This window comes from Ctenocephalides felis, unplaced genomic scaffold, assembly GCF_003426905.1.
Source record: "Ctenocephalides felis isolate EL2017-DRISC unplaced genomic scaffold, ASM342690v1 CF-g0.4_SCAFFOLD_01170, whole genome shotgun sequence".
Classification (NCBI taxonomy): domain Eukaryota; kingdom Metazoa; phylum Arthropoda; class Insecta; order Siphonaptera; family Pulicidae; genus Ctenocephalides; species Ctenocephalides felis.
Genome location: NW_020537324.1, coordinates 17,220,429 through 17,247,345, shown reverse-complemented (window position 1 = coordinate 17,247,345; position 26,917 = coordinate 17,220,429). Strand labels below are relative to the sequence as shown.

General features: G+C 29.7%; 3 protein-coding genes and 1 long non-coding RNA gene across 4 annotated transcripts; 2 read left to right on the top strand and 2 right to left on the bottom strand.

Annotated features, from left to right (window-relative positions):
* Nucleotides 1–337: 337 nt before the first annotated feature.
* Nucleotides 338–1,273, bottom strand: LOC113368257. Its single transcript, XR_003366369.1, has 4 exons — nucleotides 1,192–1,273; nucleotides 1,059–1,138; nucleotides 831–957; nucleotides 338–758 (listed from the first exon to the last, which is right to left on the bottom strand). It is a non-coding gene; the product is annotated as an uncharacterized LOC113368257 (long non-coding RNA).
* A 5,443-nt stretch (nucleotides 1,274–6,716) lies between these two features.
* On the top strand, nucleotides 6,717–21,642 carry LOC113366925. The gene is made up of 6 exons (XM_026608568.1): nucleotides 6,717–6,806; nucleotides 19,923–20,085; nucleotides 20,221–20,352; nucleotides 20,439–20,645; nucleotides 20,993–21,205; nucleotides 21,448–21,642. Exons 2-6 carry the CDS (start codon nucleotides 19,924–19,926, stop codon nucleotides 21,640–21,642), a joined length of 909 nt encoding a protein of 302 aa, XP_026464353.1. The 5' UTR covers nucleotides 6,717–6,806; nucleotide 19,923.
* Nucleotides 21,643–22,359: 717 nt separating this feature from the next.
* LOC113366238 (rabenosyn-5) lies at nucleotides 22,360–24,748 on the bottom strand. Its single transcript, XM_026607810.1, is given in 10 exon segments — nucleotides 22,360–22,446; nucleotides 22,548–22,697; nucleotides 22,758–22,942; nucleotides 22,945–22,972; nucleotides 23,033–23,230; nucleotides 23,463–23,671; nucleotides 23,753–23,900; nucleotides 24,103–24,217; nucleotides 24,275–24,555; nucleotides 24,717–24,748. Coding segments are annotated over 10 exon segments (1,413 nt in total). The 5' UTR covers nucleotides 24,744–24,748; the 3' UTR covers nucleotides 22,360–22,374.
* A 120-nt stretch (nucleotides 24,749–24,868) lies between these two features.
* On the top strand, nucleotides 24,869–26,639 carry LOC113366655 (neuralized-like protein 2). The gene is made up of 4 exons (XM_026608296.1): nucleotides 24,869–25,413; nucleotides 25,480–25,763; nucleotides 25,874–26,084; nucleotides 26,234–26,639. The coding sequence occupies exons 1-4, from the start codon at nucleotides 25,251–25,253 to the stop codon at nucleotides 26,347–26,349; spliced, it is 774 nt and encodes a 257-aa protein (XP_026464081.1). The 5' UTR covers nucleotides 24,869–25,250; the 3' UTR covers nucleotides 26,350–26,639.
* The last annotated feature ends 278 nt before the right edge of the window (nucleotides 26,640–26,917 follow it).

Sequence of the window (26,917 nt, the reverse complement as noted above, 5' to 3'; positions counted from 1 at the left end):
TGCAACTTTTTTCCTCACCACCCATGGGGTAAAGTTGCCAGGCGCGTTTTTTTTAATGTGGTGTCGCCACAGAAATAGATACTTCTATTCATATTTACGTTTCTTACATTTCAGATGGAAATGGATATAGTGTAAATACTACTAAGTATCGATTTGTGCAGCCCTAATCCACTTAAACTAACTTACAAACTAATTGTACCGAACTGATATCGCGAAAAGAACAATCCCCGCGAAATGACCTAATGTACCCAAAAATTTCGGTTTTTAAAAATGAAAGAACCTCTCGCGGTAAAGAAAAAAATCAACAAAAAATCTGCACTTTAGTATTTTAGCGGTGATTGTAAATTTATAAAAAAAAGAGCATTTACATGATGTACCCCCCAGATCCACCATGTAAACACTTGGAAAAAAACTTCATAGGTTCCCAGCCTATGAAGTTTAAGGACAAATGATAATTAATTAATGTAAAGAAAAGCGCGAAAAATATAAGAGAGGTTCTTTCATGACGCCACCCTTTTGAGCTCTGAATAAAAGTACGCGAACAACCCCAAAAAAGGTACGACCGAAGATTTTAATGTCAAAACGTCCCCTAACCTGATATTAACTAAATAATGCTATAATAATAGAAAGTCTTATCTCACAGTTAATTTTCCTTTCGATTATGTCATATCACCCAATTCAGTTGTAGGCGGTAGTTCAGGTAGAAGTGGTGCTAGTTGGTTTTGAGTTGATATTTTCTGCCAAATCTCGTGCAAGACCTAAAAAGAGGTAAACATAGAATTTCATTACATTTGTTAGTATGGGTTGCAGAAGTAATTGTTGGTACCCACTTGCACATATCCTTTAATTCGGTAGTGGTCTCTTGGTGGTTCGTGTATATCTTGGTAAAACATATAGACATACAATAAAATGTCTTCTTTGAAAGATATCTGAAATGAAAAAAAAACACAAATGTCCCTAAAGATAGGGACAAACAAATAAACGGGGCCCCGTATATATAAAAGAATATATGGTCATAACTAATAATAAGGTCAAATTAACAATAATAGGATAAAAACCTTTAAATATGCGTATTCTCCTGGCAGTTATTTAGAAGTCCTCGTGCTTTGTGGTGCGAAAAGACATTGATTCTGTAACCCTGAAATAAAAAGTGGTTTAGAAAATACAAAGAAAAAGATTCATACATATTACTTAGCAGTATGCCAATAATTTTAGTGTCTTGGTACATCAATTGGTCTGACCAATTTCCTCCTATGGGTTGTGGAAGTAGTTCTTGGTACTCACTTGCACATATCTTCGATTCGGTACAGGTTTTTTGGTAGTATGTTTGGTAAGCAATTTTCTTGGAAAGATATCTGAAATGAGATAAAAAAGCACAAGTGCCCCTAAAAATAGGGACGAACATACAAACGGGGCCCCGGTAACAAAAATAAAAATATTTTATACTTATATCTAATTAAGGTCTAACTACTTAATATTAACTTATGAATACAAGAAAACCTGTAGGTATCCATTATGAGGTGAACTGAAAGGGTTAAGGGTACTCTTGTTAGAGTGTAAAGATTGCTATTTGGTATGTTCAGCATCTCACTCCCCAATATGAAGGGTTTACCTTAGCGCCCTAATTCGACTCAACAAAACCTGCAGTTACCAATGGAGATTTTAACTAACTACACAATTAAAACACAATCTACTTACCAACTTATTGATTGTTACCGAGTTATGTTTACAGATCCGAGAGCTTGACCGCACTTATGTATAGTGATGCATTAAGCCTAAATTCAAATGTACTAACGATCGGGTAATGATAAAGCTAGAAATGATTAAAAATGTATAGAACGGCGTAATTACGCAGGGGAAAGCTTAAAATCGGAAAACTCGATCGGATTTTTCTAGATCGTGTTCTTTTTCCCTGGCACAACATTACAACCATCACTAATGCACTAACTTGTGTCCTCCGTATTGGATTGACCACCTGAAAGGACTGATACTAAAAAACGATCGCGACTCCGGACCTCATACGATAGGAGCCTTATAGGCAGGTGGGGATTTAGTTTAGAAATTAAGTTGGAAATGATGTATGTAGTCTTTATCGCGACTCTGGAACAGACGACAGGAACCATATAGGCGGGCGGCGGATGTAGTTTGCACTAAAGGTTGTGCAACCCTTTGGAAACATTGCATGCTGTCGTTACAAAGACGCAATCACTTTTTGAGTATCAGTCCTCTGAGGTAGTCAATCGAGTCGGAAGTACACAAGCCCTCGAGGCAGTTAGTGTATAGTGGTGCGTGTGCTGTTCCATGGGCGAAGAACACACAATCCAGAAGAAGTGAGGGTTCTCCGATTGTATGCGATCCCCTTTATCATCACGCCATATCATAAACATCTATAATTTCAAGCTTTTTGATTAACCAAAACAATAGTATATCAGAATTTAGACTTAAGACATTACTACAAAAATACAGTCATATCTTGGCACCTACGACGAACACAACTAGGTAACATTAAATAAGTTAATAAGTATAGATTCTGTTTCATTCGTGTAGTTAGTTACGCACTCTACAGATAAATACCGGTTTTTATTAAAAGTCAGATTGGTGCGCCAAGGTAAAGCCTGTATATTGGTAAACGCAATGCTAAGATGTACCAAGTAGCAGTCATTGCACCCCAAAAAGGGCACCTTCAACCTTTTTAATCCACCACAATCTCCTAGCAGTCCTGGTGCTTGTCGTCGTGGTGAGAAATTAATTCTGCAACCCTGAAATGAAAAGTGACTTGAAAGAAATGAAATAGACAATGACTTATAAATAGTATGTGGTAGCCTACTCGTATTTATTCCAGTGCTCAGATACATCATATCGGTACACATGTTCTCCTGCTCGTTGTAGTACTCAACCCCCTGGTATCTTTAGTCGAGGCCCTTTTACACTAAAATAAATGTCAATTTTGTTATTTTTTTACATAATATAAGGTTTTGTATCATCTTACCTTCCGTCTTATTAACTTCAAACAGTACGTCTTCAACATTTCTCCGTTTAGGAGACTTATTGTGCAATCAAAAAAAGTTTAAATTATTTAATTAAAACATATTCATTGCATTGCAGCAGAAAAATCAGTCAAGAGAAAAACAAGTAATTTATTTAACAAAGTTTTTAGATTTCTAAACGAGTTATTTACATCCATGCTACTAATAAAATAATTCCAAAAAATTAAACATTGTACAAATAATACTAATTATAAATTAAAGTGTATGGGGTTGCGTTGCTTCTGGGAAAAACATCGCAAGAACCCATACACCGAATGAAAAAAAAAATTATTAACGAAACGCGAATTACTAGAACCTGCCGTGGGGGGTAGGCGACAGGAACACATTTAAACGCGGAAATCGTTTTAAACGATATTAAAATTACGAATAAGTCCTCGCACGAACAAAAAAAAAAATTAAAATGTGGACGCAAATAACTCAAAATTATAATTTAACAAAATTATAAAAAATAATTAAAAATTGTCAATGTGATTGAATAAAAAAAAATTCATGCACAATAAATTCCTAAAGCAATCCGCCACTGCGCAAAACACTGTATGAAATCTGAAACAAAACAAATGTAGTCAATCGTAAATATTTGAAACATAAGATTTATATTAAAATATAATATTATTTAATTATATTTAAATTTAATAATCTAAAGATTGCATTAAATTATTTATGTTAACTCAAATAGCTAAAATTGAATATTTTCACAACAATATACACTAAGGCGACACTTCAGCACAAATATATTGGATTAGAAAATGTAACGCAAATCGTTTAATATTAAAGAGACGAATTTTTACTTCAATTCATTTACATTCTTATAATTATAATTCAACATAAAATCAAGTCAAATCGAATCAACCAAAATACAAGTTCCATGACACGTATTTGAAACTGAATGCACGAAATGATTACATAATACATAAATATTTTTTAAAAGACTTACCACTGACCACCGAGTAGTGTCCACCGAGAGATCCAAATACAGAATGATTTTAGTTGTTATTGCGAACCTCTTTTATTGGGGTCAGAAAAGGACAAAACTATAAATTGTTACCAGATGATACTAAAATTCAAAAATTCAAAAATTGTTATCTAATTGAATAGTTTCGGGTTCGGAACCATAGAGGGTGCAATACGAAAAGTTTATTGTACCCCACAATCAGTCATAATTCAACCTTCGTGGCGAGATGGTCGAAATTATTACTGCTAATATTTGCATCTAGTTCTATTTGATACATATATTTAATTTGATTGTGAAGTATTATTTGTATTAAATACGTTTTTATTTATATTTGCGTCTTAATAATTTGTGCGTTTTTATATATAATTGTAAAATAAAACTAGTGGTGTATGACATCATGCCTTAAGGCAAATTGCTGGAACTTTCCGTACCGTAATGGAATATTCGAGAAATTTTAAACGGTTTTCAAATATATTATTACAGATACTGTAACTTTCATTATTTTTGCTATCTTGTTATATCTGAGCAAATCAAATGTAAATCATAATTAAATTTATCTCCAGAACATTAACAACAATCGTCATTACTTTTCGAATTCAATTTCAAAAAAAAAATAGTTGCCTAATTTACACAAAATTGAAAAAGTGCTCCCGTATGGCTCTGTATCTCCGAAACCGCTGGGCCTACCTTTGCGTCCAGCGTCTGATTTAAATGATTCAAAAAAACTTTCTGCTTGTTTTAACAAAATAATTGATTTTGGAAAAAAAATCTGTTTCAATTTTTTTTTTCAAAACAATTTTTTTTTTGTTTATCGAAAATAATTCAGATTTTATTTTTGATTCTGACTAAAGTTTTAAAGCTCACTTATATACTTTTTAAAATAGTTTCAACTTTGCAATTCAGTTTATATAATTCTATAAATATTTGACAATGTTACAGTATTTATTTGTAATAATCTATTTGAAAACATTTAATATTCTTTTCGTTACGGTATGAGAAGTTTCAGCAATTTTCTTTAAGGCACAATGCCATACACCATACCATGCCATACAAGCTTAGTTCTCTCAAAAACTGCCATTTTTTGTACATTTAGCTCCGTATCTTCGAAACGGCTGGGCCTGCCTTTGCGAAAAACTAATAACCACTTCTCCCAATCATTACTAATTGAATGTTTTTTAGATCATTCAAATCGGATGCTCCGTTCTCTCAAAAACTCGATTTCTATTTTCTGCACTCTTTGCTCTTTATCTCCGTAACTGCTGGACCTGCCTTTGCCAAAAACTAATCAGCACATCTCCTTATCAATAGGAATCGAATGTTTTTTGAACCATTCAAATCGGTTGATCCGTACGCCCAAAAACGTGGGCAAAAAATTGTATCCATACATACATACACACACACACACACGCATACATTTCTTCTGAAGTATGCCAAAATGTTCAGAAACCTTCAAAACGTCGAGAAATGTAAAAATTTTCAATTCCGATTTTCGGCCCATTACAATAACTTACCTTACGGGAAGTTAATAAGATGTATTTATTATTTTTAAGTTAGATACAAGAGATGTGTACTGGATAGGCGTGAACAAAAAGTAACTAGTAAATAAAAATGTAAAACTAGTCGTGTGTGTGGCATCGTGTCTTAAGGCCATTCGCTGGAACTTCCCGTTGTATTTGTTGCACAATTTGCTTCGTATTTCCGTAACGGCTGGACCTGACTTTGCCAAAAACTAATCAGCACATCTCTTTATCAATAGGAATCGAATGTTTTTTTAACCATTCAAATCGGATGACCCGTGCGCCCAAAAACGTGAACGAAAAATTGTATCCATACATACATACACACACACATCTATTTTTTCTGAGGTATGCAAAAATGTTCAGAATCCTTCAAAAGAGAAGAACATAGTTTGATAGTTGTTTGTTTGATATGTGATAATTGTTTTGAAGCGTTTGTTTTGGTTTTCACAGTATAATTGTCAAAATTCAATTTGGGCCTTTGTTCCCCGCTCTACCCTATTTCACTTTCTTCAAAGACTAGCACTAATAATTCAGTTATTTATTTAAATATCGTAATTGATTAAAATGCAAAGACAATGTATGTCGACTAAGTAGATTATTGCAATTGTTGCCAATATTTTATAAGTCTATAAAAATGTGAAGATTTTTTAAATATTCTCATGTAAAATAAATAATTGTGGTTTTATAATTTACCTAAAATATTTTTAAATGATGATTCTATTTTAATTGATTTTTTAACATCAATTTTTTTGAGTCGCAATACATTCAGTTGTAAATAAGTCACTTTATCAAATATTAATGCGAAGAAATTAGAAATTAATTAAATAACTGTTACATTTATATTATTCCACAATTTATTTACCTCTGTTGATATGAATGTGCATTGCGTTACGTTTTTAAAACGATTCGTGTTAAAAGTTCTGCAATTCAGACATCATTTGCATACAAATGCTTCGATTGGTACAAAATGTTCATATTGGATTTTGTACATGTACAATTTGTTGTTGAATTCAGAAAATATCTTGTATATGTATTATGTAGACACGACATACAATGCAATACACAAAGACATTGTGGGAGACTTAATTGTTTTAAAAATGAACAAATAGTCTTTCTATAAGTGTGAAAACTAAACTTGATTTAATTAACGAAGTGAATAGATAATTGATAAAAATACCTTCTTTTTTAAACTTTTATTTTAGTGACAATAGCAAAATGTTATAAATTATCTAGTTACTTTGAGATAAGCTCATTTAGAATATAACCGTAATAATTAACTTCCGTAAGGTAAATTATAGTAATCGCAAAAAAATCGAAAATAAAAATTTTGATATATCTTTACGTTTTAAAGGTTTCTCAATATTTTGGCATACCTAAGAAAAAATTGATAGATGTGTGTGTTTATGTGTGTATGTGTGTGTGTGAGTGCGGATACAAATAATAGAATTTAATAATAATAGAAATAATAATAGAATTTAATTAATAGAAGAAGTAGCCAGTGTTACTTCTACTTCAAATAATAATCATTATAATAAAAAAGTTTAGAGTACATTGCAAAAGCAAATTTAATATATAGGGGATTATAAAATGAAAAGAATGTTTTGAATTCTAAGTTTATTGGACAAATAAACTCAACCATATTTGTTGAGTTTTAATTTGATTTTTTTGAAGTACACGTTAAATAATATTTAACTAGTTTCTTGAAATATTTATAATCAATTTTTTCCCGATTTATTTTATTTAAGTAAGAATATAATTGATTTACTTCAACACCATGAACAATATTCATTCATCTACTATTCATGCTGAGACAGCAATGTAAAAAAGTAATTCAAGTTTCCGATTGCTCAAGAATGTCTGGATTGAAAAAATTACCTACCTACGACTTGCTCATTTATAATTGATACTAATTATTAGAAATGCTTGGCCTAAGGATCTCTAAAAAGTAGTCGAATGTATACTGATTCTGTCGCAAGTTCCTTACAAGTCACTGACTTCGTAATTAATTAGAAATTACGTATTGCTCATTACAAATAACATTGTCGTTAATACAATACAATCCGCCCACCGTTCGATAACTGACGTCTCATTTTATATTGTGAATGTTTCAGCATTGTTCTTCTTACAGGAAAAAATCGAGATACTTAATTAACAGAATCTAGAACATTTTATAAAATGTTTTCTGCGGCTTCACAATGGGACATATACATTTTTTCCTATATCCTACTATTGTTCATAAATCATGTCATGAGACTTTACATGATAAAAGTCTTCTGGTTTTGTGAAATTTTCTTAATAATCGAATATAAAATTTGGTGCTATCAGATTTGAATAATTCAGTTAATACAGATAAATGAAGTAGATTCCATACCCACTTCAAACAGCCTAGTATCAAGCAGCAGTGATATCGGTTTTCACTTACATATTTTTATTTTTAGATATGTTTCCTAGTAAAAATAACCCTTCCCCTGCATTGATTCTTCACATGATAAAAGTTATATGATTAATTTTAATGCTTCCGATTTGTGGTATAAATTTTGATACTACCTCGTAAATAAATCACAGATTTTTAATTTTTGTATCTAACTAAAAAATTTAGCTTTTCGCGACTCTTTGATAAGATTTTTGGCTTTCCAGATTCCATACCCACTTCGAACAGCCTGGTATCAAGCAGCAGTGATATCGGTTTTCACTTGCATATATAAATGAAGATATGTTTCCAAGTAAAAATAACCCTTCCCCTGCATTGGTGCGTCAAATTGAAAATTATCGGAGAAAAAAGCTCAAATAAAAATTGACCAACCGTTGGGTTACCTTCTAAAAAGATACACTATTAGCAAGTAAATATAATACTACATGATAACTCGCTGTTATTGACAAAATTATTGACAATATCTATAAAATATTAGCAAATTTTACTGCAAAAAAATTACATTAATTTTTTTAAACTATATTTGTATTTGAGCGTCCAATCACTGGACTGGCATTCGATTTTTGGACATTATAACTGCTACCAAAAACTTGCTGATGAAAAAAAATACTGCTATTTAATTTGCAATGAGAACATACATGCCTTTTAAATCAAAGTACTCATCATTTTCAATTTAAAAATCAAAATTTGTTTTCTGACATTCTATTACAAAGTTAAGAAAGCTGCAGTAGCAATGCTAGGCATATATTTAATGTCATTGTCGATCATTTAAATTTATAATTTTGTTGTGTTTTGCTAACCAATTAAGTTTTTAATTGTTGTTTTTCCGCTTTCTAATGCACAAACTCACAATGAACAGTTTTTGTTAAACATATAATTGCTGTTTTTATGCATTTCTTAAAGAATAATTGGCAGCTTACTTATACTTTACACATTTGTGTATAAAATTATAAGTTTTATAATATATATATAAGTTATATATATATATATATATATATATATATATATATATATATATGAGTTGAAATTATTGTAAACTGTGAAAAAGCAGACCCATGCATATGGTGTCTTAATTTCAACTTTTCTATTTTAGATCCTAAACTTTCACGTTTCAAAGCAATAATTATGACCGTACATATTCAAAACAGAAGTACATGAAAGAATCGGTCATGGGATCATTTAATAAAAACAACAACTAAAGAATTTTATCGACCGTGGCCTCATAATAAAGATAAATGAATTAGAGCGAAACTAGGAGAAAGTGATTCAAATATTATACGTTTCGTGACTATTAATCTCATTAAATGTGCATAAACAATGGAAAACTAATGTAAAATAAATAAATATAGAATATACTTATTTTAATGAATACTGAATGTGTCCAAGAAACTCCTTTTAGTTACCACTGACCCCGTATCATATTCCACTAAACTTAATTGAATGATAATATAGTAAATCATAATATAGTCAATTATTTTATAAAACTAAGCTTTTAAAATTATCATCAAATTTAACAATTTATGGAGTGTTACTAAATACAACTATGTATCTCAAACAAATGTATACTTACTTACTTATATGTAAGCCTTTTCCAGAAATTCCATAATATTCAAGGTACCTTGTGCCCACTGATCCATTTAAAGAGCAAGCATTTGTTTAAAAAAAATATGAAAAAAAACTTTATTGATATCGATTATAATTTATTTTAGTTCAAGAAAAAATATTACTGCTATTTTAAATGATTAAAAAATAATGTATTTTTTTTGAAACCATTGCTTCCTCTATCAATAGCCAATGTTCATAATAAAGTCATAAATGTTTCTTGTAATTTTCAGTATTATATTAGCCAAAACATATAGAACAGAATTAATGATTTCCGCCAGTTTTAATCTTTCATACATATTGTATTTATGAACATTTTAATAACTGATTATCATCACCAAATTCAATAACCTCAACTTTCGAAAATTTCTAATAGGTTTATAAGAAATACATTTAATGTTATGTTGGCAAATAAAATTGATTATCCGGCCAACGAGCACCAAAGCATCTAATAATAACAATCGTTATAACAAAAGTCAATATCAATATAGTTTGTAAATTTAACAAACTATATTCAAATTAAATAAATTAATGTTTACATTGTTGCCAAACAAAAAGTACCTCATTATATTTACCTGAAGCGTATTTTTCTTATAAAAGAATAAATCAAAAAAGAATTGGCAACTATTTGCATTAGGAGGTAGTCGATAAGTTAATTAATTAAAATTAATTTTAAATATCTTAACGAAATATATTATCGTTTACTAAACTAGTTTAATCTAAAAAAACTGATAATAAAATTTAGTACCTATTAGCAATGGCAGTATTTATACTAAAAAACGTGATATGAGTCGATGAACATTGGTTCAATTATTGCATTAAACTAGTGGGGTGGGTGGCATCGTGCCTTAAGGCAATTGCTGGACCTTCCCGTACCGTAACGAAATGTTTGAGGAATATTGAATGTTTTCAAATAGATTATTATAAATATTGTAACATTGTCTAATATTTATAAGAATTATATAAACTGAATTGCAAAGTTGAAATTATTTGTTTAAAGTATATTAGAACTATAGTCAGAATTAAAAATAAAATCTGAATTATTTTCGATATACAAAAAATTAAAAAAAAAAAAAATAAAACAATTTTTTTTTCCAAAATCAATTATTTTGTTAAGACAAGCAGAAAGTTCTTTGAATCAATTGAATCGGAAACTTAGTTCTCTCAAAAACTGCCATTTTTTGTACATTTAGCTCTGTATCTCCGAAATGGCTGGGCCTGCCTTTGCGAAAAACTAATAACCCCTTCTCGCAATCATTACTAATTGAATGTTTTTTAGATCATTCAAATCGGATGCTCCGTGCTCTCAAAAACTCGATTTCTATTTTCTGCACTCTTTGCTCCGTATCTCCGTAACGGCTGGACCTGCCTTTGGCAAAAACTAATCAGCATATCTCCCTATCAATAGGAATCGAATGTTTTTTGAACCATTCAAATCGAATGATCCGTGCGCCCGAAAACGTGGACGAAAAATTGTATCCATACATACATACACACACACATCCATTTTTCCTGAAATAAGCCAAAATGTTCAGAAACCTTCTAAACGTCGAGAAATGTAAAAATTTTCAATTCCGATTTTCGGCCCATTACAATAACTTACCCTATGGGAAGTTAAAAAAAGTTAAATTTATTTATTCGTATTAATGTGTTTTATAGAAAGAAACTAGGCCTAAAACCCATCTTTCCATCATTATATAATTTAACCACATTTCCCATAATATTTAAAACTAGTCCTGGTACTTACGACTATGACCTAAAGATAGCTATTTTTTTTAAAAACGGCCTGGTCGATCTTTACCAAAAACTAATTGGTCCAACATCAAACCGATATCTTTTCAACTGGTTTTTGAATGATCAAAACAGAATTTTTGCGAAAAAATAGACGAAATGTTTTCCACTTATCTATTAATTGTGAAGAAACAGTTCGACTGATGGTCATTCAACAGAAATCATCCCGATACCTTATCAAAATACATCAAATATTATCTACATATTTATAAAAATAAGTCGGGTTTTCCTTCCTGACGATATAACTCCAGAACGCACGAACCGATTTCGACAATTTTGCATTCCTTGGAAAGGTCTCGGGCTCCGCATAGTTTATAGCTAAGAAAATTAGAGGTGCATGGCATTGTGCCTAAATGCAAATTGCTGGAACTTCACGCACCGTAATTAAAAATTCAAGTAATGACATTAGTGAGAATTATCAGAATTATGCTTGGTTAAGTCAACGAGCAATTCTTGCAGCAAAGAATAATGATGTACGCGCACTGAATTTCACCATTCAATCAAAAATTGCTGGCGATTTGGTGACATACCATTGATTCCGACTAGTCTTCCGTTTGACTTCAAACAATTGCAATTTCCAGTTCGCCTTGCGATCGCAATGACAATTAGCAAGTCGCAAGGCCAATCGCTTAGTGTTTGCGGGATAAATTTCAAATAGATTATTTAGAAAATTATTGTTTTTCACATGGGCAGTTATACGTTGCCTGTTCACGAGTTGGGAAACCATCTGCTTTGTTTGTGTTAACGTCAGACCAAAAACAAAAAATGTGATTTACCAAGGAGCACTTAAATGAAACGGCTAATTTGCGGATTCACTTTCATTTACTTAGAGAGAGAAGTTCAACTAAAAAACACTTCATTTTGTGATCGAAATAAATTCATTACTGTTTGTAATAAAATCAAATTTTTCCTTTTCAAATATAAAACAAAAAATTTCTTCATCTTTTTCACGAAACCATCTGGTGGCGAAACGGAGTTCGTCGGATTTACTAGTCGTTTATGAAAACGATCAAATTTTGTCTCTCACGTATACATACTTTTTCCAATTTTGGTGTCATAAAAATTTGAGACGTCGAAGAAACATAACAATGTAAATATAATTATAAATAAAAGTTACCCCAGCGAATAAATATTAATATATACAAGTTACTAGATCAAGTTTAATAGGTTTTAAGTTTTTTACCGATAAACAGCAGAGCAACGAATAAATTAATTTGTGATGATGATTGTCTGAACAAAGTTTTTAATAAATGATTAAAAAAAAAGGTACACGATGCTTAATATTCTCCATATGACTCATGTTACCATTTTCGGAGATTTAAGTAGGGATTACTTATTTCCTTGTTCTTTAATCTCGACAAGTGTGAAAGTCTGTAACACCTGCTTGTCCTTAACGTCATCAGGTGCAATACAAAGATAAAAAATCGTGTGAACTCTTTATAAAGACATTATAATGATCGCATTCGTTCTAAATCCGATTTCACTCTCGGCCCAAAGGCTTCGAGTGGAGCTCTGGAAACAACAGATTCACTTTCACGGAACAAGTTCATCGGGCTCCAATGTCGAAAACGAAACTAATTTTAATGAAGAAAGTCATAATTTCTTCAATATGTGTAATAAATTATAAATAATATATATATATATATATATATGTGTGTGTGTGTGTTGCGTAAATGTTAATTTTGCAATGCAATAATCTTGTTGCATTGACTTTACAGGTACAAAAGAGAGAATAAGAAATAACAGGTGTGAATTTCTTCAAGTTAACAATACATCAAATTTACTTTGTCCATTTATCCATTACTATTATCATATTTTCTGTTATTTTCTATAATAAACTTCTTGTAATTAAGTTATAACAATCGCAAAAAATCTAAAATGAAAATTTTTATATATCTTTACGTTTCTGGTTTGGTTTTTGAATATTTTAGCATACCTTAGAAAAAATGGATGTCCGTGTAAATATGTGTGTGTGTGTGCGCGCGGATACATATTTTGGTCGACGATTTCGGGAACACCGATCAACCGATTAGAATAATTCAATAAACATTCGATTCGTATAGATAAGGAGAAGTGCTGATTACTTCTTGGCGAAAGCAGATCTAGCCGTTCCGAAGATTCGGGACAAAAAGTGCCAATGATTCAGAAAACATTTTGCTTATATTGATGAAATTAAGAATTGGTTAAATTTTTGGAAAAGCAGGTTTGGCGGTTTTGCCTTAAGGCACGATGCAATGCATCACTAGTTTTTTCATAATTTGCAATTAAAAAACACATACAGCTCTAAATTTTCACCCTCCTGCCGCAACCCCTTATTTCGTAATTTTCACTTATATATTGCATACATCCTACATGTCTACCAAAAAAAAAACACAAAAAATGATCAAGATTAATAAAATTGTATAATTTTGCATTAAGTGAGCAAGTAAATTTAATCGTTGTTCGTTTAAATAAAATCCTGGAATGTTAATGTTTTTTTCAAGAACCGTATAATCAATTCATAAAAATTGAAAATTGTAATAGCATAACCTTTCAAATATCTTTTTAATGGGTTTAATCTTTATGATCTACTACTTTTACGTCATTTCATAGAACGACTTTTCTAAATAGCGTTTAATTTCTCTCAGACATCTGTCCTAATATTTAATCTCATGAAAGCGAATAATTTGTGTACGAACAAGAGTGGAGGTGAAATTGTATTATGATTTGCGTGCATATTCATAATTTTAATAGAAATTTGATTTCTATTATAAACGACTGAAACGAATCAATCCATATTATGACTCTCTTATCTACTGGTAATGAAGCTACTTTTCGATTAATTCCTAAATTCAGATAACTTTCCAAAAATAAAAAATAAAAAATGATTGCTCATTAATAAATATTTAGGTCTTGTAGAAAATAAAAACAAACTAGTGGGGTTCATGTCATCGTGCCTTAACTTAAGGCAAATTGCTGGAACTTCCCGTACCGTAATTAAAAATTTTGGTACGAAACCCAAAATAAATTACACAAAATATGTACACATTATTAAAATAAATTGTATCCAAATATACATACACAAGCACACACACATACATCCACTTTTTCTAATGTATGACAAAATGTTCAGAAACCTCTGAAACGTAAAGATATGCAAAAATTTTCATTTTCGATTTTTTGCGATTACTATAACTTACCCTACTCACTCTATAAGTTGATAAAATCAGAGATATGGATTCATAAATGAAAAAAAAATGTTAGGGGTAGCCAACGCTTACCAATTAAGAATATGAAAAATAGATGTTGGCCGATCTTCAGCCATACTGATTATAAAATTTCATAAAAAAATCGGTCAAACCGTTTCGGAAGAGTATTAACAAGAATTAAAATTCTTACTTTTGATTTTATTAATTCACATTCTTAATTGCCGATTAAATTTATGTCAGCTTTGCTCAATTGTACTAATATTACGACTATTCGCATTCCATGTTTTGCGCAATGCATCTATTCTTCCGCAAAAAAATATATTGAACGAAAAAAGGCAAATGTTTTCATAACAAATATTCATATTTAGCACGTAGAATATGAATTTTTAGATTCGCACCATCGACGTTGTGTGACTGCATACCGGTCACGTAATAATTTATTTTAAGTCGAATAATCAATTAAAATTCCATTGGAATTTGTTGTTATATATTTCTCTGGCAATCTGGATTATGACAATCGAAAATAATGTATTACTGGAAAGTAGAGTAATTAATGAAAAATAAAAACCAGCATGACAAATTGCTTTATTAAGGATTAGAGTTTGTCGGTTTTCAAAAACCGGTTTTAAAAACCAGTTTTTTGACGAAAATTATGGAATTCGAAAACCGGGTGTTCAGTAGAAAAAGCCGGTTTTCACTGTATAAATAAAAAATGATAAATATAGCCAAATATAAAAGATAGTAGCAAGCGTTTTGATTCTTGGAATCATATCGGTTCAATAGCATCTTGAATCTTATCAGTTTGCTATGGTTCCCAGAAAGGTTTTGTATTATTTTTTGTCTAATGTTTATATTTATTTAGATTTTTATACCAGTGTATATATGTACACCGGTTAAAACCGGTTTTCTGGTAAAATTAAAATTCGAAAACCGGTTTTGAGAAATGTCGGTTTTTGTATAAACCCTACTAAGGATAGTTGAATTTCTGAAATTAGAATTAGAGACAAAAATCCTCAATTAGAAATGTTGATCAAAAATTTCCTCTTCGTCCAAGAGTAAAGATTGTTGGCATTCATTTGAGCATTAATATAATCTAATTAATACAGGATTATTAAAAAATTGTATTATGTAGTATCCATTAAAATTCATGATATTCTAGATTTCAAGTGACATTTATTAATGTCACATGAAGAAAGAATTATCATAGCAAATAAAAATATACTTTTAATAAAACGACTTGATTTACTTATGAATAAAATATTTATATCATTCACCTTTAATAACACAGTTCAAGAATTTTATAACAAAAAAGAAAGTTGGTATAAAAACATCTTTACCTGTTTTATTTATTTTTATCAATTACTTATCTTTTCCCAATAAAACTATCGTGGATAAACAATTGTATCCAAATATACATACACAAACACACACACATACATCCATTTTTTTTACAAATTGTAATAAAATTTTATTTTTCGGTTATAACACTATTAACTTTAAAATAACAATTTAACTCGTTTAACTCTATTCATAAAAATCAATATATAAAGGTCAAAAGCATTTAATAAAAGTTGAAGTACAAATATTGAATCGCTATATTTCAAAGCGATCGCGTTGCATTGCTGTGTTAGAGGAGAAATATAGAAGCGCGTACGCGCCGCATTTCTACTGTTAAACATTATCAATCTTAGTACGGAATCCATAAAAATGTAATCAAAATTTGTATTTATTATAAAAATCTATATAAAATATCTGACAATATGATTTGCATATGTCTAATGACCATTTTGACCGCCAAATAGCATTTTTTAACTTTAGAATAAGTTATAGTAACAGCAAAAAAAATCGAAAATGAAAATTTTTATGTAACTTCACGTTTCAGAGGTTTCTGAACATTTTGGCATACCTTAGAAAAAATAGATGTTTGAGTGTGTGTGTATGCAAATTTACCTTAGAAAAAATGGATGTATGTGTGTGTGTGTGCGGATACAAATTTTCGTCGACGATTTCGAGAACACGGTTCAACCGATTTCAGTTATTCAAAAAACATTCGATTCAAATTGATAAGGAGACGTGCTGATTAGTTTTTAGCACAGGCAGGTCTAGCCGTTCTGAAGATACGGGGCACGGAGCGTTCGATTTTAATAATTCAAAAAACAATTTACTTGTATTGACAAGAACTGATTAAACTTTTGGGAAGGCAGGTCCAGCGGTTATAAACTCTCAATAAAAATAAGTTAAAAAAATGTCATTTGGCAGTCAAAAATGTTTCTTGGGCACATGTACATCAAATTATCAGATATTTTGTAGAGATTTTAATAATGTGTACACATTTTATGTAATTTTTTTTTGGAGATTTTTAATTACGGTACGGTAAGTTCCAGCAATTTGCCTTAAGGCGCGATGCCATGCACCCCACTAGTTGATTATCAATTAATGTTCAGTATCAGAGGCCTCTACTTCGGATCTAAATGTTATTATACGCGTGGTCTCGACTGGAAATGCATACGTGCATATAGGCTCACAATATGTCGTTTACTTTCACTAGCCGCTATTGCACATGTGAACAACATTTATTTATTCCTTTTTTTATTTACTGTAAATGATTGCAGCAAACACAATTTACGATCGTAAAGCTGCATACATATATGTATGACCACGTAATAACCACAGTTATTATTATTGTTTCTATATGAGATCTAAGTACGGTTTTAAATTATGCAAAATATTCGTCTCAATTATTATAAATTACCGGGTATCATAAAAACTTTATTATGTGATATACACAAGCCTGGTCCTACCTGGAATGCGAACGCACGCCTTAGGGGGCGCCAACACGAGATTCGTATATGAAATTTATAACATAGTTTTTTCAATATCATTCGAGAAATATATAATTTCTTTATATCTTTTACTAATCTTTGAACAAAACTTTTAACATACGTTAAAAATTTAACTTTAAAACAGCAATCTGATATACGATGCGAAAGTAAAGATGAATACATTCAACATGTCCTGTTAATTAGGAGAAGTTTACGATGCAGTTTTGGATGATTTAAATATTAAACTAGTTGGTATTGGTATTTAGCCTTGAGGCGAGTTACATGAACTTCCCGATATTTGTAAATAATCGACTTAATCAATAAAAAATAAATTAATTTATAAGTGGTTTTATTACATACTAGCTGACCCGGCAAACGTTGTTTTGCTAAGTAAGGTATATTCTAAACAATTTCTAGAGAATCAAAAATATTTATACTTTAAGTGTATAAGGATGTATTGTTTGAATGCTATAAACCCCATTAATTTGTCTATATTTTATCAATACAATCAAACTGGAAGTTTTATACACTTTCTATAGAAAACATGGTATAATCCAATTCAAGTCATTTTTGATCTTTCGACATATTGATTACGTTTCAAGTTTTTCAGATTCTTTTTTGATTCAGGATTTTGTGTATGATTGTAAATAATACTACTGAGCTTATACAAAATTTTCAAATTTCTGCGAGAAGAGAGTCGATTTAATGGAATCTATTTACTGCAAAAAAAACTGTTCACACACACACACATACTTTTTCCAAATTTGGTCTCATTCGATTCAGAATGGCTTGAAACGTCGAGAAAACATAAAATTAGCGAATCGCATTTTTTGATGAAAACATAAACTTCTCCTTTGGGAAGTTGAAAATTATATTAAAAAATCTAACATGAAGTACAAGTGTTATATTTAATAATTAAAGGCTAGATTTTTGTTGATTAAATACCTTATATTTTCTTCTCATTACAAATTTTCTATTATTTCATTTCCTGGTATTGTATCCACATTTTTATAAGTTTCAACCTCTTGTAAGTCTTCAAGTTTAATTTCTTCATTCGAAATATAAGTGCTCATTTCCCAATTCTCAATATATTTTTCAATATCACTATCATATAAATTTTCGATTTCGGAACAAGAGTTGTAATCATAATTTTCTGAAGAGCAATCATTACTTAAAGCTTGAAAATCAGTATTATTATTACCTTCATTAAACATGTTGAATTCATTGTCGATAAAATTATTCCTATTTTCATGAAAACAAAAAACATTTTCAGAACTACACTCCATTGAACATTTGTGATTAGTATATATATCCATAACAGCAGCAATACAGTTGTTAGATGTCAATCTTTCAATTTCATTATTATAATTATCAACGTTTGAATTTTTAGTTTCTTGGCAGGAACTAACTGCATAATTGTAATTTTCATCAATACAATTCACTGCGTTTAAAATACATTGCGGCGACTCCCTTTCCTTTTTTAATTCATCACTTTCAAGCATACTGTTATTTTTATGCAACTCTTCAAAAAATTCTTTCACTTGCGAATTACTCAACAATTGTGATAAGTCTAAAGTGTATAAACTTGAAAACACGTCTTCTAAATTATTCATTTCTGATTAACAAGAATTTATTTTATAAAAAATATTGCAAAAGTAATATAAATATCAATAAATATTGGCAAATTAGTAAATAGGTAAACTTGCGATTTGAAATGTCAAATGGTCGGTATAATCAGACGTACCAATATCTTAAAAAAGGTTAACCATAACTTAACATGACAGTATGACCAACTTTATAAATCACCATAATATATAATAATATATTATATAATAAATATTATTATATCAGCATTATGGTTAATTATGCATAATTTTCTTTTACTTATTTTGCTAAATTGCTCGAACTTCCCGTACCGTAAGAAAATATTCGAATAATATTAAATGTTTTCAAGTATATTATTATAAATACTGTACAGAACAAAGGATCCTCTCTCATTTTTCTGATAATTATATAAACTGAACTGTAAGGTTAAAATTATTTTTGAGGTATATAGGCGGCGTATAATTTCAGCTAGTATTAAAAATAAAAAACAAAATATTTTCGATATTTAAAAAAAAAATTAAAATTTAAAATCGAAAAAAATGTCTTTACCCAAAAAACAATCGGTTTGTAAACATAATCATAAAGGTTTTTTGAATCATTCAAATCGGACGCTTCGTATCTCCGCAACGGCTCTGCCAAAAACTAATCACCACTTCTTCCTATCATTACGAACTGAATGTTTTTTGAATCATTCTAATCGGATGCTTCGTTCTTTCAAAAACCCTCTTTCGAAAAAGCTAGACTTGTATTTGTCAAAAGCTAATCAGCACATCTCCTCATCAGTAGGAATCGAATGGTTTTTAAATTATTCAAATCGGTTGATCCGTGCGCCCGAAATCATGGACGAAAAAATGCATCCATACATATATACACACACAAATCAATATTTTTAAAGATATGCAAAGAAGAATAATACATTGTATTAATAATATATTATCCAATAATCCTATATCTTTTTGTGCAGAATGAATCTTTTGCTACTGTGTTTATCTGCCGTTACGGTAGCGGTTACGGCGCAAGGGGGTTACAAACCTGAAGAACAACAACAACAGCAACAAATAATAATACGCGGTGCTCGATATACAGTCCAAGCAGGATCTCAAAATCAATTACAAACCAATAATCAGGTAATTCTTCACAAAATGCTTTCTTATTAGAATTAGTCACAAATGATACTAAAAAATATAATTTAAGTATTCGTTAAATGTTGCAAACGTTTACTTTTCTGCTTTATTAAATATAAATAATTATTATGTGTTCAGTACCATCGCGTTACACAATCTGAAGATGATGTAAATGAAGACACAGCACCCCAAGCGTCTTTATCATACAGAAGGCCTTACGAGCAAGATCCGCCCAGGAAATTCCAATCAAAAAATCAATATGAAACAAAGGTTTGCCTACTTTAATTTCAAATACAATGTCAATTGAATAATATCTGAAGGTTTGTACATACTTAACCCACATGTATTAATCGTAGGATAGTAAAAAAGTGCTTTTAGAAGAAGAGGAGGAAATAGAAGAACCAGATCGCCTATCATTACTATTACCTGATTCTACCTTCACTTGCCAAGGAAGAGCGACCGGATACTACGCAGATGAAGGGCTTGCCTGTGAAGTTTTTCATTATTGCCAAGAAGGCGCAAAACATTCTTGGATTTGTCCAGAAGGATTTTCGTTTCACCAGGTTAATAAATTTTTTTTAAGATATTTCCTGGCAAAATTAATATTTTCATAAACCTATGATTCAAACAAACGGCAGTATTACCACAGACTGATAAATTGTTATTGGAGCATATGTAAAAATTTGATTTTCATGGATAGCATTACTGAACAGAGGATGATATTTATTCTTTATCATAAAGCACAATATTATGCAATTTTCACAATGTAAACTTAATTGTATTGGACACATAATTGCTTTTGAACAATATCAGTAAATAATTCATCCGAAGTTTGCAATGATTTATCTGATGTTAAAATGACCAAACAAGATCTAGAAATTATAATAATGATAATTTTCATTTTCCTCAGGTTCATCTAATTTGTATGCCACCTTCTTCAGAAAACATTTGTGAACAATCTTCACAATATCACTTTGTAAATGATTTCCTGTATAAACCTCTAAATGAAGATGAAGCTAACTCCAGGCCAAACACCAGTTTGAAATATGCAGACAGATATTATCCTGAAACTGTACATCAGTCTCCAGATAGAGCATCAGACAGAACGCACCAGAGACAACCGGTAAATACATAATATTGAGAAGATAAATGAAATGAATCTTTACAAAATATTAGTTTTCGAGAAGCCAATTACAAAGTGTTGCATTCAGTTGATTAGTGATTATTTTAGAAGCATAAAAATTTACATCAAATTTAGCTAGATACTGCTGCCTTTTCATTATAACATTTTTTTAAGTGATGTTTCAAAAAACTAAATATAAAAATACTTAAACAATTAATTGCACCATCAATCATTTTTCATAGCTACAAGTAGGTTTGCCGTCAAGAAAACATCAACCCCAACAACAACAATTACAACAAAGTACTGCAACATCAGCATCTTACAGACAAGCTCCTTCACAAGTATTTCGCTCACCAGAAGAAGTGAACATTCCTTTACAACAACGTAGGCCAGTTCAACATACATATGATGTACAAGACTTCAGTTATGATGACTAAGATTTAAAATTTAGAATAAAGATTCATTTAAACATCTATCTTATTTATGTACAGTTTTTACGAGAGTTATATTCAGTATCTTAGAAGTTGATTAAATTTAAATATTAATAGATTTAATTTTCTTTGTAATATATGAAAATTTGCACAAAGTAAATTCTAATTACATTTGAAATTTTAAAATAATTTAAAATGAAAATCTCAGTGACTTTTACATGCAATGAAATGATTTCCAAATTCACATTATCGAATAAAACTTGTAAATGAATTGATTAAAAATAAAAGTTAACAGTAATTTAGAATAATTAATATTAAGGTAAAATATTTAAAATGTTTCATGTAGATTGTATGGCATTATACTGTTATTTTTATATAATATTTATATATATATATATATATATATATATATATTTATATATAATATATATAAATATTTAATACAATGTGTATGTGTAAAGACATTAATAATCATGCTTATTTCGATTGTTACACATTATTTATAATATTAGAATTAAAATCTCATTTGCCTTTTATTTATTAATTATATCAAAGATATTTTTAATACAGATTTTAATATGCCATAATAATCCTGTACAGTGAAATATTTTTTCATTTTTTAAATAAATAATTTTAATGTCAAAGCAACTATAGTCATCACAAGAAGTGCATATATATATATAATAACTATATATAGTAATTATGTTAAATAAATCATCACAGTATTAAATATTATAACTATGACACAGCTTTTGAGCGGTTATAAAATTCTTCTTTGAGTTCTTTGAGATTTGCTTCTAACGTTGCAACCTTTAATAAATTAATTTAAACCTTGTATTGCTCTTTGAAAAGTTGCCACAATTTTTACTCATACTATTAAAATAATATTTGAACAACTCATATTTTCTTACCTCTTCAAACCTCATAGCTTCTCTTGCCTGACGAATATATCCTTGTATAATATTAATTTGCTGTATGACAGGATCATCAGCTTCTGCACCAAGTAAACTATTGCTTCCACTGGCTTGTAAACCGGTCCATCCCTCTTCCAGAACACCATTCTGAATAAAAATATCAAATAAGGGTAACATCCTTCACATATAAAATTTTAAAAAACATACTTGTTGAGGAGTCATCAATGTTCTTGCTGTATGAGTTGCCACTATTTTTCCATTAGCAGAACTATTAAAATCTTGACTAACTTTTATAAGATCTAATTTTCTTTCAACAGCTCTTCGTTCTGCTTCTATAGCTTCTTCTGTCTCTTTACGTTTTCTCTCTTTAAAATATTCATATTGTTCTTTGTAGGTAAAGTAGGTAAAGACAAAACTTCATCCTAAAATTGAATTTTAGATCAAGTTATTGAGAAATTGATTAAATATTAATAACAGCACACTTTTAGAAACATCATAGCTGATTGATGCACTGCTGTATGCAGAAGTTTAGTAGAAACATATTGTTCTGGGCATGTAAGTGAAGCAATAGCTTTTCCTATTTTCTCAACATTTGATCCTCTTTGTCCGATATGACATCGCAATGTATCTGCATCTTGCAAGCAATATGTACTTTCCCCTTCATTTAGTGAATTACACATCTATGCAAATATACAAACAAATAATCATATTTATATTATATATAACAAGAACTTAATTATTTAAACTCAATATCATTTGCAAACATAATTTATGTTTGATATAAGAATATTTATCAAAATACTAAAAAGATTTAAATTAAATACTAAAATTAAAGATCTTAAACAATAATTCATAAATTTTTTTAATAAGGCAATTACAACAAATGAAAACATTAATCACACAAACTATTACCTTGAAAAACAATTCAATATCTGGATAAGTAGTTAGGACAGTCTCTCTTAGTAGTTCATATAATTTAACTATTGGTGGTCTAGATTTTTGAGTATCCTGCATATGTTTTCTAGTCTGTAATAAATGAAAACAATGTCCACATAGTCTCAAACCTGGACCTTCCACTAATACTGCTGGCGTTGTAGTTAGTTCTGGATTTGTCATCGACACTGAAAATAGATGCAATTAAAACATGCACTCCTTTTTATAGTATTAAATATATGAAGTTGATTAAAACTGAAGAAACTCACAAGCAATTTCCAATGACAGAAAAAAACAACAGTCGTGACATTGCAATGCACCACATAATCGACAATGGTGTTGTCGTCTAGTAAAGGAAAACGATTTTGTACAACTAGGACACAACTTAACTAAGCTGCCATCTAACCATTGGACTACCTTAAAAATAATTTTATTACTTAAAGAATAAAAAACATGTTTTATCTTAAAAATATCAACTTACAACAGATGAATTAGCTATAAAAATAAATTTATTACCTAAAGAATAGAAAATCTATGTAAATAATAGCCATTTTATGTTTTAAAGAAACAGATTATTGTTAAAAATAAAACATAATTATAGAAATTTAAAAATGTTTACTTCCTGTTCATGTTGTTTTCGTGCAGTTTTATCAACAGGAATATTTGTTAAAAGCTTGTCCAGACGGATAAGAAGTTTATTTGTTTCTACTGCATAACGTTCAAGTCTTGCATTTCTGTAAAAGAAATAATTTAAAATTAAGTAATAAAACCCGCAGAAAAGGAATACTTACCGTACATTTTTAAACCATGAAGAATGGGAACGTATCTGCCCTAGGTTTTGATTTGGTACTTCTTGTGCCCATGCATGAGTATTATTGGAAAATAAATCTTCATTTAGTATTTTCTTCTTAGCTGAGCTGAATATACCTTTGAACACTTGGACTAAGTCTTGTTGTTCAGAATGACTTTTTTCAAAATGTGATGTCAACTGATATTCATTCCTCAAATCCTGTTTGCATATAGGACATAAAAATCCTTCAAGTATAATATCTTCAGACATTGTGTGCAGTAACTGTCAAAAGTTCAGCAATCATTACAACAGAAAATTTGATATTACGTTTATAATACAATAAAAAGAAAAAGAACGGATAGTTGGTATGATCAGACATATAAAATGCATATAAATATACATACGTCTATAAAAAATATAACCAAAAAAAGAAAATTCTTTACCACAGGTTTCAATTTACACCTCTCCATGCATTTTAAGCCTAGACAATATAATAAGCTACAGTCTGAAGGTAGTTCTGACAGGCATCATCTGTCATCAAATGTCATATTTATTTATCGTACCACCCAGACCCTACCGTAAATATAATTATGTTCATGTTTATCTACACATAAACATAACAATATGTAATTAACTTAAACGCAAATATTTATGTATCTCATAGTCACTTAATTTAATATTTTGTAAGTGTATATACATAAATATTTTACATAAATTTTTATATTAATATCTTTGGTTTGAAGACAGGTGTCAAACCATTACAAAACTGCCAAAACTCAAATGATAACAACTGTTGACATTAGTGAAGTATGGCACTGAAATATATAAATGTTTATTTTATTATTACCACTCTTCTGTTATAATTTCTCATGATTATACTATAATTTTCGAAACATGAAAGGTTTTGTTAATTAATATTAAACAAGATAATTTTTTGATAGCATTTTGCAAAAATATGAAATAATTTCTTATTAACAATGGTGTCCAGATTTCACCCATATCATGGTGCTAATATAGTTTTATGTGAAGATAATACAGTAGCATATCGTAAAACTAGCTTTGCAAATGCTCTAACTTTTAGTGAAAAACCTTTAATGCCTGGAGAAATATTTCTCTTACAAATTGAAAAAAATGAAAGAGGTAAATGATTGCTGAAAACCAATATCATGTTTTTTTGTGATTTATTGTATAATTAATTATGAGCAGGTTGGAGTGGACATATGCGTCTTGGATTAACACAACTCGATCCTCAAACAGCTGCGAGTGATGGTGGATTACCACAATATGCTCTGCCAGATTTGGCAAACATGGGCACATCTTGGATATATCCAATAACAAAGACGCATAATAATGTATTGGGATACGCCAATCCTACTATGAATGGTGAAACCCGATGCTCAGTTCTCGGACATGGGCATAATGTTCACACATCTAGAGGTGTCATACCCAGAAGTAGTCTTAAGCCTTTGGCTAAAGGTGGCAAACCTCAAGTAAGTAAATGACATTTTCTTTCTAGTTGCATATGTGTTTTTTTATCAAAATGGTATTTGCTTGTATACTACAATCACTTATTAGTTTTGAAAGAAATATTATGATTTAGGATATTTTACCAACGGATACTGGTAGCAGAATTGGAGTAATGTACGTTGTATCAGCAGATGATAAAAGTTTAGCTGAAATGCATTTCATAATAAATGGGGAAGATCAAGGTGCATGTACAAGAGACATTCCATATGATACTCGACCACTGCATGCTGTAGTTGATGTTTATGGAACTACTAAAGAAGTCAAAATTGTGCAGTTATATGGAGGTATTACTGAAGTATTTACATATTATATTAGTATGTTTATAAAACTTTATTTGAATCATATTGTTAAGATGTTATTTCTTGTATTCAAACTTATATAAAATGGTTCAGTCATATTTCATTTAATTGAATTCACTTTCATTTTTATTTAGTTACATCTCTTCAAAGCGCTTGTCGAGAGGCTATTCTTCAACACTTAAATTCAAGAGCTGTGAATACTTTACCTTTGCCTGAGAAATTAAAGAAATATTTACTATATAGATTGTAGTAAATACTCTAATATATAACATAAAAATAACAGAAAACAATTAGAATAATATTTGATCTGATTATTTTTAATGCATAATTACCACACAAAAATAATTATGCTCTGACTTTTAATGTACAATTATATTTTGTTAGTGTATATTATTACGTTATAAATATCTGATGATCAGCAACAGTGGAGAAATTTGTATTGAATGTAAATATAATAATGTCCTAGTTCATAACATGAATATGTATCTAGAATTGTACCTTTAGGTAGAAGCCATTCATTGATTTAATACAAAATCAAGCAGGTCCTTTTTTAAATATTTGTTGATATAGATATAATAAATGAAATGAACTGTTATTTTATCAAGATTTTTTTTGTATCTGATTGATATTAGTATATTTCCAAGAATAATATATTTTAGAATATAATGATAATACACAATTTTTATAGTGACTATTAAGTTGATTAAATAAACTTCTTTTAAGAAAATACTTTGCTTTTGATTCCTTCAAGATTTATATATTAAATATATAAAATCAATCTTCTAATTGCGTGAAATGCTATTATTTTCATTGATATG

Coding starts and splice junctions, on each gene's coding strand:
- LOC113366925 (XM_026608568.1), top strand. CDS start 19,924: ATGAATCTTTTGCTACTGTGTTTATCTGCCGTTACGGTAGCGGTTACG. Junction 20,353..20,438: donor AAAATCAATATGAAACAAAG/GTTTGCCTACTT, acceptor TATTAATCGTAG/GATAGTAAAAAAGTGCTTTT. Junction 21,206..21,447: donor GAACGCACCAGAGACAACCG/GTAAATACATAA, acceptor CATTTTTCATAG/CTACAAGTAGGTTTGCCGTC.
- LOC113366655 (XM_026608296.1), top strand. CDS start 25,251: ATGGTGTCCAGATTTCACCCATATCATGGTGCTAATATAGTTTTATGT. Junction 25,764..25,873: donor CTAAAGGTGGCAAACCTCAA/GTAAGTAAATGA, acceptor ATTATGATTTAG/GATATTTTACCAACGGATAC. Junction 26,085..26,233: donor AATTGTGCAGTTATATGGAG/GTATTACTGAAG, acceptor ATTTTTATTTAG/TTACATCTCTTCAAAGCGCT.